General features: G+C 36.6%; 1 protein-coding gene across 2 annotated transcripts; it reads right to left on the bottom strand.

The window, feature by feature from the left end:
• Positions 1–10,697: 10,697 nt before the first annotated feature.
• Positions 10,698–12,700, bottom strand: LOC122275368 (G-type lectin S-receptor-like serine/threonine-protein kinase SD2-5). Of its 2 annotated transcripts, XM_043084395.1 has the most exons (3): positions 11,961–12,700; positions 11,654–11,861; positions 10,698–11,479 (listed from the first exon to the last, which is right to left on the bottom strand). In XM_043084395.1, exons 1-3 carry the CDS (start codon positions 12,342–12,344, stop codon positions 10,860–10,862), a joined length of 1,212 nt encoding a protein of 403 aa, XP_042940329.1. In that variant the 5' UTR covers positions 12,345–12,700; the 3' UTR covers positions 10,698–10,859. The 2 variants fall into 2 exon arrangements, with proteins under 2 accessions (XP_042940329.1, XP_042940328.1); XM_043084394.1 differs by having other exon boundaries at positions 10,698–11,861; positions 11,961–12,699.
• Between the last annotated feature and the right edge of the window lie 847 nt (positions 12,701–13,547).

Genomic DNA, 13,547 nt, shown 5'->3' with positions numbered 1-13,547 from the left:
ATTCTTCATAATATCATGTGTGTTCCTTATATCTTTTTTAATATTTTTTCAGCCAGTCAACTTACTCATTCTTCTAAATGCTACCTAATTTACTTTCACAAACTTTGCTTCATTTAGGATCTGTATGCATAGAAGACAGTTTGGGTGAAGAAAGAAGTGATCTTTACTGTTTGATGCACAATAGAGCATCAATTTCTTATGTATCCGGTTCCAATATATCTTCTATTTCCAGTTCTTCCTTTGTATCTTCTGCTTGTAGCCCTATCAATTAAGATCTATTGCATTATCGCCTACGTCATCCTTCTTCTCTCAAACAAAGTTTCTTACATAACAATTTCCTGTTGTAACTCGGCCTTCAAAACATACAAACTGTGACGTATGCCATTGTGCAAAACAGTCTCGGTTAGCTTTTCCCAAAAGCAAATCTCTCACTTTTTGTCCTTTTGAAATAATTCATTACCATATATGAGGTGCATTTCCCATTCCTACTCTAGATGGTTTTCATTATTTTTTAACTGTCGTTAATGACTTCACAAGAGCAACTTGGATATATCTAATGAAAACAAAATATGAAACTCGAACCAAGCTCATGTCCTACATTGCTCTTGTAGAAACAAGGTTCCATTGTAAAGTAAAAACTGCAAGGAGTGATAATGGATTAAAGTTTGATATGCTTACCTATTTTTGTAAGAAAGTGATCATTCACCAAAAGAGATGTGAAGCCACTCCTCAACAAAATGGAAGTAGAAAGAAAGCATAGCCATTTACTAGAGATTGTACAAGCCTTGAGATTTCAAGCAATTCACCACTTGTTTCTTGGGGAATTGTGTTTTAATAGTAGGTTGTCTACTCCTACTCTCTCTAATAAATCTCCTTATGAGCTTTTATTCTCTCAAAAACCCACCTACTCTCATTTAGAAGTGTTTGGTAGTTTATGTTATGCCAACACTCTTACTGTTCACAAGTCAAAATTCAACTCTAGAGCTAGGAAATGTCTTTTTCTTGGTTATCCTTTTGGGGTACAAGGGAACAAAATTGTATGATTTGCACTCTAAATTTGTTTTCTTGTCTTGAGATGTAGTATTCTATGAACATTTTTTTCCTCACCAAAACATCAACACCATTTCTTCATATCCTCGATCTATCTCTTTATATTCTTTTGTTTTGCTCATTTATGCATCAAACACACCAATCGTTACCTTACCTCCTGTCAATAATACTTCTTCAAAGTTTCTAATCACTCTGTTAGCCTTGATTAGTCTCAACCAATTTCAAATAATAATCCACCTATTAGAAGATCTACTAGAATCAAGCATCCACCACAACATTTACAGCAATATCATTGTGATTTGATCACTTCTTCTTTGTTTAATACTGATTCTTCCATTGCTATAGCTTCTTTCAAAGTGAGTACTCCTTATTCCTTAGCTACCTATCTCTTTTATAACAAACTTTGTTCTACTCACCGTACTTTTACTATTGCACTTTCATCTCACTTTGAGCCCAAATACTATCACTAAGCCATTAAGTTTGCCGGCCACTCATAAGAGGCTATAGCAACTAAGTTAATTGCTCTTAAGAAAAATAATAGTTGGGTTTTCACTGAATTGCCTCTTGATAAATACCCCATTGGATGCAAATGGGTGTACAAAATTAAATACGAATCAGATGGCACATCAAAAGATATAAAGCTAGCTAGGCTTGTAACTAAAAGATACACTCAACAAGAGGGCTTGGATTTTATTGATATATTTTCTCCTATGGCTAAACTTATAAGTGTTAGATGTTTATTGGCCATTGCTTCCTCACAAAACTGATATTTACATCAACTAGGTGTAAATAACACATTTCTACATGAAAATTTGTATGAGGAAGCGTATATGACACTACCTCAAGGTTATGGCAAAGAGGGGCAGACTCAAGTGTGCAGGTTATAACAAACTTTGTTCCACTCACTGTGCTTTTACTATTGCACTTTCATCTCACTTTGAGCCTAAATACTACGGCCACCAAGCCATTAAGTTTGCCCACTAGCAAGAGGCTATGGCAACTAAGTTAATTGCTCTTGAGAAAAATAATACTTGGATTTTCACTGACTTGCCTTCTGATAAACACACAATTGGTTGTAAACGAGTGTACAAAATTATATACAAATCAGATGGCACCATTGAAAGATGTAAAGCTAAGCTTCTAGCCAAAAGATACACTCAACAAGAGGACTTAAATTTTATTGATACATTTTCTCCCGTAGCTAAACTTAAAAGTATTAGACATTTACTTGTCATTGCTTCCTCACAGAACTGGTATTTATATCAATTATATATCAATAACACATTTCATTATAGAGATTTGGATAAGGAAGTGTATATAACACTATCTCAAGGTTGTGGCAAAGAGGGAGAGACTCAGCTGTGCAAGTTAACAAAATCACTCTATAGCCTAAATCAAGCTTCTCAATAGTGGTGCATGTTATAAACTCACTAGTTGCCTCTTACAACATGGTTTTACACCACCCAAGTGTGGCTATTCTTTATTTACTAGAATTTCTTGCTCTTTTTATACATGTTGATGATGTGATTGTGGCCAATAATGACCTTAAGGCTGTCCAAGATATAAAATATGTTTATCACAATGCTTTCCAAATTAAAGATCTTTGAGAGCTTAAATTGTTTCTTGGATTGGAAGTTGTCAGATTTTCTAAAGGAATTTCACTCTGTGATACCCTCATGTATTTATGTGTATTTTTATTGAAATATTATTTAAAATTATTATAATTAGTGGTTCTTTTATTTTAAATTAAACGTATTTCTCGTTGTATTGTTTTATGATTTTTTTAAGTTGTGAGATTTAAATAATGTCTTTTCTTGATATTAATAATTATTTCGCATTTAAATTAATCTTTAGCTTGAATTATTTTATTGTTGAGCTTTAACTATTTTATTTTATTAATATTGAGTTGTAGTGTTTTATTTGACTTTTATTTATTTTACTGTGCTCTTTATTTTAAATTAGTTTATTGTTGGATTTTATTATTTTAGTTTACTAAGTTATTGAATTTAAATTATTTTATTTAAATTTTTTGTTTTAAAATTTATTTCATTGGATCCATTTTGAGACACAGATTGAAAACACTGGATCTCATTTCTTTCCCCTCCTTTTATTTTTCTCTTTTTCTTTTTTCCCTTTTCTTTTTTCTTCTCTTTTTCTTCTCCCCTTTTCTTTTTTCCCCTCTGTTTTTCTTTTCCCCATCTACGTGACCCAGCCCCCCTCTTCCCTCATGTGCATCTCTCTCACTACCATCGGTGCCGCCATGCTCTACCGTCCGACGTCACCGCCCAGCCCACCATCTTCCCCACTCATTGGCGACCTCCCCTGCATCGGCCACCACCCCCACGCCCCACTCTCTCTCTCTCTCTCTCTCTCTCTCTCTCTCTCTCTCTCTCTCTCTCTCTCTCTAGCCGTGTAAAGCCTGAATGGGGTATAAGTTCACTACACCGCCGTGCGCCACCATCCTACACACCACCGTCATAGCTTCCCCTCCTGTCAGCCAGCATCCTCCACCACTCTCAACCCCTAACTAGCCGATCTTTGCTCCCACGAAGACCACCAAGCTGCACAGCTTTTGTGCTCCAGCGTCGCCACCACACTGCTGTTGGCCACCACCTCTTTACCACCGACCTTCAAGTTACCTAACACACCCATCTTTAGCCCCAATCTATCACCGGTGAAAGCCATCACTTTTTGTTTTAGCCTTTTTAATTTTCAATCACTGTTTATATCAATACCCACGGCCAACCACCACTTTCATTAGCTTCACTAACACCCTTAAGCCCCACCCTAGTCTTCCCTAGTCTTCGTTTGTCTCCATTCAAATTTGTGTATTTTGAGACCCATGGTCACAGTTTATTTTACACTATGACGTTGCCTTTCTACCACCTTTTGCAGCTCAATTATCATTCAAAAAATATTTTATAACGCTGTAAGTTTTTTCCAAACTTCTTTTAAATATATTTTTGCTTTAACAATACATTATGATTTGGTTGGTTGTGTCAGACTGAGTCCGAGTAGTAAGGGGTCGGATGGATTTGAGGATTGATTTATTTATGTTTGGATGATGCTGGGCTTATTGAATAATTTGTCATATCATTTGTATTGCATGATGCATGCATGTACATGTGTTGAAAATTGAAAACTGAGTTTTCAAGTATTAATAAATTTCTGGGTGCGTGTGTATTATGATTCCAAACTGGGATCAAACATTATCCCGGTGGAGCTCATCTAGTCATTCGGGAGCGGAATATAGTGAGTGACATCCACTGGGTTATCGTTGGGCAACAACAGGCTTGGACGATATGGTAACGTTATCATGTCGACTCCATAGCCCCTCAGCTGGCGGAGGCTAGAGGATGCCTGGTCATGGTACGCGCTGGGTGTAGAGCTGGGTATCGCTCGTTAAGATGTCACATATGTGGTCGTTACCTGCGGTGTGACATGAGAGCCAGGGCGTGCGGATGATCCATAGGGAAGATCATGGTGCATACGGATAAAATTGGACATTGGTTTTTATATTGGTTAATGGGCCGTTTTCTGGAAACATGGTGGATTGTTGCTTTGAGCTATTATCTAGTATAATGGTGAGAAAATGTTTTAAATGAAATATTGTGGGCCAAAAATAGGATTTTTGGCCTGTGTTGGAAAATGCTTATTTTTTAAAAATGTTTATTTTCAGATCTCATGTATATGGCATCACGTTCATGCATATTATTGTGGCTTTAATGTATTTTCATTTTGTGGGTTGCTTGGATTATTACTTACCTGCGGTATCGTATTTGATACCATAGATTTTGATGCAGATGAAAATGAGGCTGAGCCTGAGGAGGTGGCTCTGCCAGAGGACTGATTGGAGTTTTTGGCTTGTATTATTTTTCATCTTTAATTATGTATTTTCAGATTTATGACATTAATGGGACTTGTATTATTTTAATACGCTTGTTTTAAGCGAGTTTGTATTTAAACAAAATTCTGATACTTAGTTGAAAGACTTTTATCACCCACTGCGTTATTTTTAATGTACACATGTTGCATATACACACACTTGGCACTTTGCAATGGAATGCATGACCCGTGTTGTCATTATCCCGATACTTCGATTTTCACGTATCCGTATGTGGGAGTTGGGGGCGTCACAATCAAAGACATTGTACCTTGGAAATACTTGTTGATATTAGTTTCCTTGGTTGTAAACCAACTAAAGTACCTATGATTCCTAATCTATGCTTGGTTAAGAGTGATTCAAATCTATTGGATGATCCCACAGTATACAGAAGATTGGTAGGAATGCTACTTTAATTAACCATAACAATAAAGTTTTAAGCCAATTCATAGACAAGCCCGCCCAAATACACTTAAATGTTGTACGCCATGTGTTACGTTACCTCAAAGGTACACCTGGCCAGGGGATATTTCTTTCGTCTTCTTCTTTCTTGCACTTGAAAGGCTTCACAGATTCATACCGGGCCACTTATCCAAACACTAGAAATTTAGTTACTGGATTTTGTGCATTCTTGGGTGATTCTCTTGTTTCTTGGAAATCCAAGAAACAAAGTATAGTATCTAAATCATCAGTCGAAACTGAATATAGAGCTTTGGCTCCACTGCTTTTGAATTAACATGGTTGATTGCTTTACTTTAAGAGTTTGGTATTTCTCATCAATCTCCAATATTTTTATTTTGTGACACCAAAGCTGCTCTCCACATAGCAGCAAATCTTGTTTTTAACAAAATAGCTAAACATATAGAATTATATATATTGTCATTTGGTACATGAGAAAATACAATCCGATGTACTTCAAACTTTACATGTGACCTCTCAACTTCAATTAGTTGATGCCTTCACAAAAGCTTTGCCTTACACTTAGTTTGTTCATCTTCTTTCCAAGAAGGGTGTGCTTGACATTCATACTCCATCTTGAAGGGAAGTATGGAAACATTAGCATACTTATGTAGCATTTAGTTAGTTACTTTGTAAAGATAGTTTGCAAGTTTTACTGCATGTGTACACAACATTTCTTTCCTTGTATATATAGAAACTTTGTACAACTTTTGGTTCTTATTACACAGAATACAACAATCTTGATTTTCGTAATATTCTTACGAGCTCTCTCATTTTTGTTTCTTGAATATTGTTATGTTTCGGGTGATTGGATCATCCTGTTGTGTTTTCTTACAAAGAGCGTGTTCTCCACACATAATTCTATTATAAGTAGAAGTACTCTTCATGAAGAATTCCAATAAATATTAGCACTCAATTTAGAAGTCTCATGCTACAACCACAGATCGAAGATATATATTATATACATATATATTTTTTATGTATAGGTATAATTCATATATGCGAACAAAGAGAAGAACATATATATAGCTGATCATAACATAAATGGTTTGAGTTTTAAATGGGCGAATTCATATATATGGCATAATATATTGAATCTTAATAAAAGGAAATGATGTATTTTATTTTTAAAGGAAGAGGGTTAATACCCTGAATTTATTTATATACTCTTACTTATGGAACTATGGTGGAAGAAACTTTTATAGAAAAAAACCATGGAGGATACACAACAAATCAAATGAAGAGTGTTTTTCTTGTTTTCTTGTTTCCTCACATGCAATCCAAACTTTCTTGTTTTCCCATGTGCCGTCTGTATCTTGTATGTTTACTTTCTTGTTTTGTTGTGTGCCGTCCGCTTACACAAGGATATAAATATCTTTTAATTTATTTTTTCGATTTGTGTCAATGGACAGTAAGTCAGTGTCAATGTATTATAATTATGGGAAAGGAGATGGGTTGTGTCAGATTTTATGTATCCAAGTGTTGTGTTAGTGCAAACTTTTTTTTATTTATTTCTTTTTCTCTGGTAAGTGTGGTAAGTATCAGTGCATTATTTTAATTATGGGGAAAGAAATTGCTTGTGTCAGTGATCTTGTATCTGTCGAGTACTTGTGTAGGAAAGGGGATGGGTTGTGTGGATGGATTGTGTCAATGATGTTATGTATACGAGTGCTTGTTTCAGTGTAACTTTTTTTATTTATATTTTGTTTTCCAATAGGTGTCAGTGCATCATTTTAATTATGGGGAAGGGAATTTTTTGTGTCAGTGATCTCCATATCCGTCGAGTGCTTCTGTCAGTACATTTTATTTTTTTATTTACTTCTTTTTCTCTTCTTTTCAGTTCATGTTTTCTCCACGAGTGCATTTTGAAACTCTGAGACCAAACACAAACCTGCTCTCACATTCACGATTATCTCTCTCCTCTGAGTTCTCTCTTAACCTAACATGCTCTCTCTCTCTCTCTCTCTCTCTCTCTCTCTCTCTCTCTCTCTCTCTCTCTCTCTCTCTCTCTCTCTCTCTTCACCTCGCGGCAAGCCCTTGTCGCCGTCAGCAGCCACGGTGCATGGCTGCCCCTAGCGAAGCCTTGCTTCACCTCTATAGTTCTCTCACTCCTTGATTTCTCTCCTTCTGGCTGCCAGCGACATCATGCGTTGCATCCAACCACCAACTTAGCCACCCACAGTAGCAGCACCGCTAGACGTAACCCCCCAAACAATTGAAGCGGTGAGACCCAGCCTCAACGTCTCTCTCTCCCTTTGTTCTCTCATCTCGATCACAAACTAGGCGATTTCCAGCGCCACCACTAGGCGGCCTCCTCATGCCGGTAACCCCTTTCTATAGATCTCTCTCAGACAGCCTCTCCCTCTCCATATCTCACTCTCTGTTTCTCTGTTTCTCTCTCTAAATTTTTGTGGTTGTGGACAGTTTTTCAGGAAAGGAACTATGGCGAGTTGCTCACATTGGTTCTGCTTGCAAACCCAAACACCATGACAAGGCTGCCTCTGGTTCCTTAACTGTGGACCAAAAGGCCTTTCTCCACAAGGTCATGGCTCAGTTTTTGGACCGCAATGAGTTCTCCAAGACGCTCAAGAAGTTTCGATCTGAAGCTAAAGTCGAGGTATGTGGATATAAGGTTCTATTTGTTTGCCAATAAAGCGAAGGGGAGAATAGATGATGCCATATGAAGAAAAAAGATGCTTTTTAATTTTATTTTTTCTTGTTGGACTAAAATAAGTTGCTATGTTATTTTTTCTTTTATATATATTTGGTTGGATTTGTATATTTTCAGAAATTGTTATGTTATTTTTCTTTTATATATTTTGTTGGAATTGTATATTCTATTAAAGATGCTTCCATCTAAAAGTTTGTTTTCTAGCTTCAAATCTCTATGGCATAATTGGTGCACTTTTAGCTCTTTACTTTTATAGGCAGATATCGAATCTTTGATGGCTGTCATTTCCTCTGTTGTTGATGTTATGCAGGCAATGGGATCCTCTATAGGCTCTTTGCTCTTGAGGGTGAGATTTGCTTGATACAACCATTTATGTCGCTTATATTATATTGCAGGTTCTATGTGTGAGTAAATCTCTCTTTACCCCCACTTCTTTTTGTTATTGGACAAGTCTCATTTTTCACTCAAGTGGTTTATACGACATGTGTGTGGGACTCAAAGTTACATGTCATAATTTAGAACTTTCATGTGTTTTTGTAAATTAATTGTTTCGATGTTTGTAGTTGGATCAAATTTTTGAATATCGTACTGGATGTCGTATTGATCAAGACACTGGAACGAAATATTTCAGTATCGATACCATTTCGGGATAGTCGATATATGAATAAATTATATATATAAAAATATATATAAAAATTATATTCCAAAATAATAGTTTATATATGAATAAATTATACATAAATACATATATATATAAATTATAAATAGTCTGGTCTGAATTGGAGGTAAAAAAAAATGAGCTTATAGTTTGAAGAAATGAAGAAAAAATATTAGGGCAGAAATACCAGCTGGTACGTAGGTCAATACGAAATAGTTATAATACCTGTACCACACCAGTGTCTGGTACAGTATGTACCAGCCGGTACGGTACAATATTTAAAATAGTTAAGAGAATGAACCTAACTCTGTAAGATTATAACTTGTTTTGGAATATCTTATTGCTCTTTTGTATTTTGACAAGTTTACAAAAGTATTAGGTTGATGATAAAGGTATTAGGTGCAATATTTGCTTGTGATTTCCTGCAATATGTCTTTATATTTGTCAAAAATGTGATTTAGGGGGTTTTTATATTTCATGCATTCTCTTTAGATAAGTATTTCCTTATTTTTTGTATCTATATTTTAATGCAACTTAAGTGATCTTAATTTATTATATTCCTATACAAAAGACAAAACGTTAATTTAGTATATGTTTTAATGCAAGTCCTACAAAGACAATTGCTCCCCTGCTCCTACTTTGCAGGTCCACAATCTTCCCCTTCACACAGGGTCTCTTCCTTTCTTCTTCAAGTCTTTTTTTCAAGACTTATATATATATATATAAATTAAAAAAAAAAAAAGTATTTTCCTCAAGATAAATTTTGTATTATTATCATGTTTGTATTTTAAGATTTTGTATTATTATCTCGGCTTCTCATTTATATGCCAGTAAGTTTGCCCTTCTCCTTTCTTTGATTCATTTACTATAGTGAAGTCTTTTTTTGCCTTTTATATGTAATAGGATCCTATCAATTAGCTAAGCTAATTGCAAATAGATTAGGAATCGATGAAAATTTTATATTATCTCATTTGTCTATGTTACTCTTCTCCAACTTGTATTAAACTATAGTGTATTTTGAACTAATCTTTTTATTTTCTTATGTATCCAAACATGTAATTATTATACTTCATTTATAATTTTTTTGTTAAAAAGTTTTATTATCTATTAATAATGCTCTATTTTTTTTTATCCAACTAGACAAACGTTGCTTTCACCCTAGTGTGTGTGTGTGTGTATATATATATATATATATATGTTTACTTGTTTGGACACTCTTGCAATATATTAGTTATATAAATAATACTTGTAATGCCTATTTCACTCCAAATTGCTTCATCAGCTCATCTTTTGCTCCAAAGGAAGCCCCATTGTCTAATGCCAAGAGTCCCATGGGCCGAATTAAGGGCACCTTCGGTCCCTCCCCAAGTGGAGAGAGTCCAGGTTTTGAGTTCCAGGAGAGACATAGTCTATGGCCTCTATTGGAGGGATGTGATGTACCCAAAGCTAAGATTTATTATTTACAGATTCATTTGTTTTACTTGCCAGGCCCATAGTCAATGGGCCCAATTCGATTTTAAACTCTAATTATGGAGAATATATTTGTTGGGAGTAGCCAGTGGCCACCGCCATAGTTACTACCTTGGGCGATGGTCTTCAAGTCAAGTGCCACCTCTGAATGTCCAAAATCAGGCCACCCAAGAGTAATTTTGTCAACAGATCAAGATCAAGCTACTTGATGGTAGCTTGATTTAGCCACCGCGGAGGCAGTCGAGTAGTGGAGGCGCCATGAAGGGCCACTACAAAGGCAACCTTGCCATGGGCCACTCGTGGTTTATGCTTCAATGAGTCTCAGGGTGGCTCAGCCAACACCATGTTGACAATGAATGTTCTAAATTTTTTATATTATTTTGTAATGAGATGGCTTATGTGATATGGAGATGCCACGCGGCGTTTCACCTTTTAAAAATTAACGGAAGATTGATAAAAGAATTAAAATTGGGATTTCTCCAAAACTCGTGGATGAAATGTGAAAATAATATAAATTTTCAAAAATTTCCAATAGAAGTGCATTACTTCACCAAATGAACCCGAGTCTGTTAATAACAAGCAAAATTGTTTTCTTTCCTCTACAAACTGAATACAAAAGAATTGTAATGGTGCATTGAATTCCAATAAAAACCTGGAATCAAATGAAATCAAGTGTGGTTATCAGTAGCCTGCAAGTTTTTCCTTCTCTTTTGTATGTAGTAGTATCCAAGCCCTCCCAGAACAAGCAGAATAATCAATCCATCAAACACTCCTACCATGGCCAAGACCCATTTCTTGACATTAGTCTTACCATGATTACCACTAGTTCCCTTTGGAACCTTAACCATAAAACTCACTCCAGTTCCCCTTTGAACCTGTTTAACTCCCACAACCAGTCCATAAAGATAGCATTCTCGTTGGTTTGTCTCCCCCTTGACAGAGGAATATAATGCAGCTGCACATTTGCAGTCTTCCAAGCACAAGTTTGAGCATGCTTCTTTGCTAATATTAACCCTTTTAGGGCCATTTTTCAGAACACTGCTAACACCCTCTAATTCAAGAATCTCAGCCTGGTTACTGCCGCAAAACTCTCCGGAAATTCCCTCACTGCAGTTAGAGCTCATTGTGGTTTCCTTTGTTAAATGCCGGATGCATGAACAAGCATTGGAGAATGTACAAATGCCATAAGGTTTACAAGCCAGAGGAAGATCACAAGTGGTGTTAAGTGCCTGAAAAGCAGTCTCAAATCTTCCTTTGCTAGGGTGATAAAAGAAGAGCCCCAGATTTCCTGTTTCATTTCCCAGCGCTAAAAACCTTAGAGGTTGAGATTGTTGCGATGGAATCTGCGCGATTTTTTTATATTTATCACTGAATAACCGCAAGCCATTCGAAGCCAATCGGATAAATGTGATATTCCTGTTATTGGAAGGCTTAAATTCCCAGTAGGAATAGTTCCACTTACCAGAATGAAGGTACAAAGAAATCATGTTGTGCTGAATTTCCAAGGAGTAGAATGAAACTGAGTTTCTTGGGAAAGAAGTCAACCGAGTGGCCACATTGAGTCTCTGGCCCCAGAGCATTACGTCTGTGGGAAAATTGAAACTTTGCCATTTTATCTGGTCCAAGGTGTCAACCAGAACCAGATTGCCCGAATTCCGTATCTGTAATCTCTGCATCAAGACGAATGAAAAAGACGCAAGAAAATCCCATCAGAAAATATGTTGGCATAAACGATACCAAAATTGAGTTGGGCATATTGGAAGCTTTACCTCCACAGCTTGTCCAGAAGTCCCAGTTCGCCATCCCACTTGCTCTTTTGGACCTTTCAACCTTAAATCTCCATCCCCAGTTAGCTCTAGCACACATATATCCCATGTATAAAACCTTACGTAGTGGCCAGAATTCCAGACCTTCACATCTCCAAGGAAAACTTCCAAGGAGCATGAGTACCTCCCATCAACAGCTTCAACGCTCAATGCAGTTTTAAAGTTGGGTACCGTTTGGTTGGTCTCCAAAAGAAGAGCTCTCCCAATGAATCCCACGCTATATTCCACAGGGACAGCAAGCGTGAGTCGAAAAGGAATGCGAATATCCGATCTGCAATACCCATAAGTGAACAAAAGAATGAGAAAACTGAAGGAATATAGCTTCATGGTTGAATCTGGCAATCTTGTTTTCTCACTTTTAGCACTGATCTTTGAGGTCTCTAGCAGTTGGGTTGGACATTGATGATTAAGATCATCCCTCAGTTTTGCAGTAGTCTTTTTGGGAGTTGGGTGGATATGAGTACTATTGCAGCAACTTTACAAACCACCACCCAACTCCCAAAAAGGCTATGAACTTTCATTTTGCTCTGTGATATACAATAAGAAAGCAAAACTAATGAAGTGGGGGCATTATGCCGGGAAGGGAGTGTTAAATTTTGGAAACTAGTACTACATGCTGCTAAAGTAGCAGATTGTAAAGGACCCAAAAAGATGGTGGTGGTGGTGGTGGTGGTGTACAAGTTGTCCATGCGAGGGACCTTTTAAAGGTTTAAGCCTTAAATTTTGAGCTGCTTAGGGTGGGAGTAATATTAATTATTAGTACAATGAATTTTTGGATGTGGGGGCCATTCCATCTAATTTGGTTGGATCAATTGAGTGCCATTTTCACTAGTGGGGGGAAGCCTGAAGGCATGCTTTTGAGTGGGATTATTATGATTACAATTTTCTGTAGTTGTTGCATGCCACGTGTACATGTCTGATTATGCCAGTTGTGACAATTACATTTTGCTGACCTGATCTCACGCTTGGATGACGTGTTTCATTCCACACGGCTATGTGATCAAAACAGGTTAATTACACAGACATGTATATATATATATATATATATATATATATTTAACAACTATATTTTAAATTGAGGGTGTTTTGTAAAATGATTATATTTTTATAAATTAATTTATAAAAATATACCTTATTTAAAATAGGATTTTGTAAAGAGTAACAAAACCGGATTTAGATTTCTAAATGTTACTTATTATGCTGTTTCAATATCAAAGCATATACACTCCGAAAGGGTGATTAAAAAAATGGTAAGGGGATTTTTGCCCCCTTTGGTCTTTACAGAAAGCCAATAAGGGATCTTGGGGGAAGGGGGAGAGAGCCCAATCAGGCCCAATAACCCTCCTTTAAAAGAGTCACTGGACCTCTACAGAGTATTAGGCCAATGAGCAAAACCAACCAGTGAAGCAACCCTCACGTGGGAAAGATGGATAGTAGGGACATATAGGACTCGTTGCCTTGGCACACCCCAACGACACCTAGCCATCGGGAACCTGTATAGGTAGGTGGGCGAGAGATGCCGAGAACCTT

The sequence above is a fragment of the Carya illinoinensis genome, chromosome 9, assembly GCF_018687715.1.
Source record: "Carya illinoinensis cultivar Pawnee chromosome 9, C.illinoinensisPawnee_v1, whole genome shotgun sequence".
Classification (NCBI taxonomy): Eukaryota; Viridiplantae; Streptophyta; class Magnoliopsida; order Fagales; family Juglandaceae; genus Carya; species Carya illinoinensis.
This window is presented reverse-complemented; position numbering and strand designations above follow the sequence as displayed.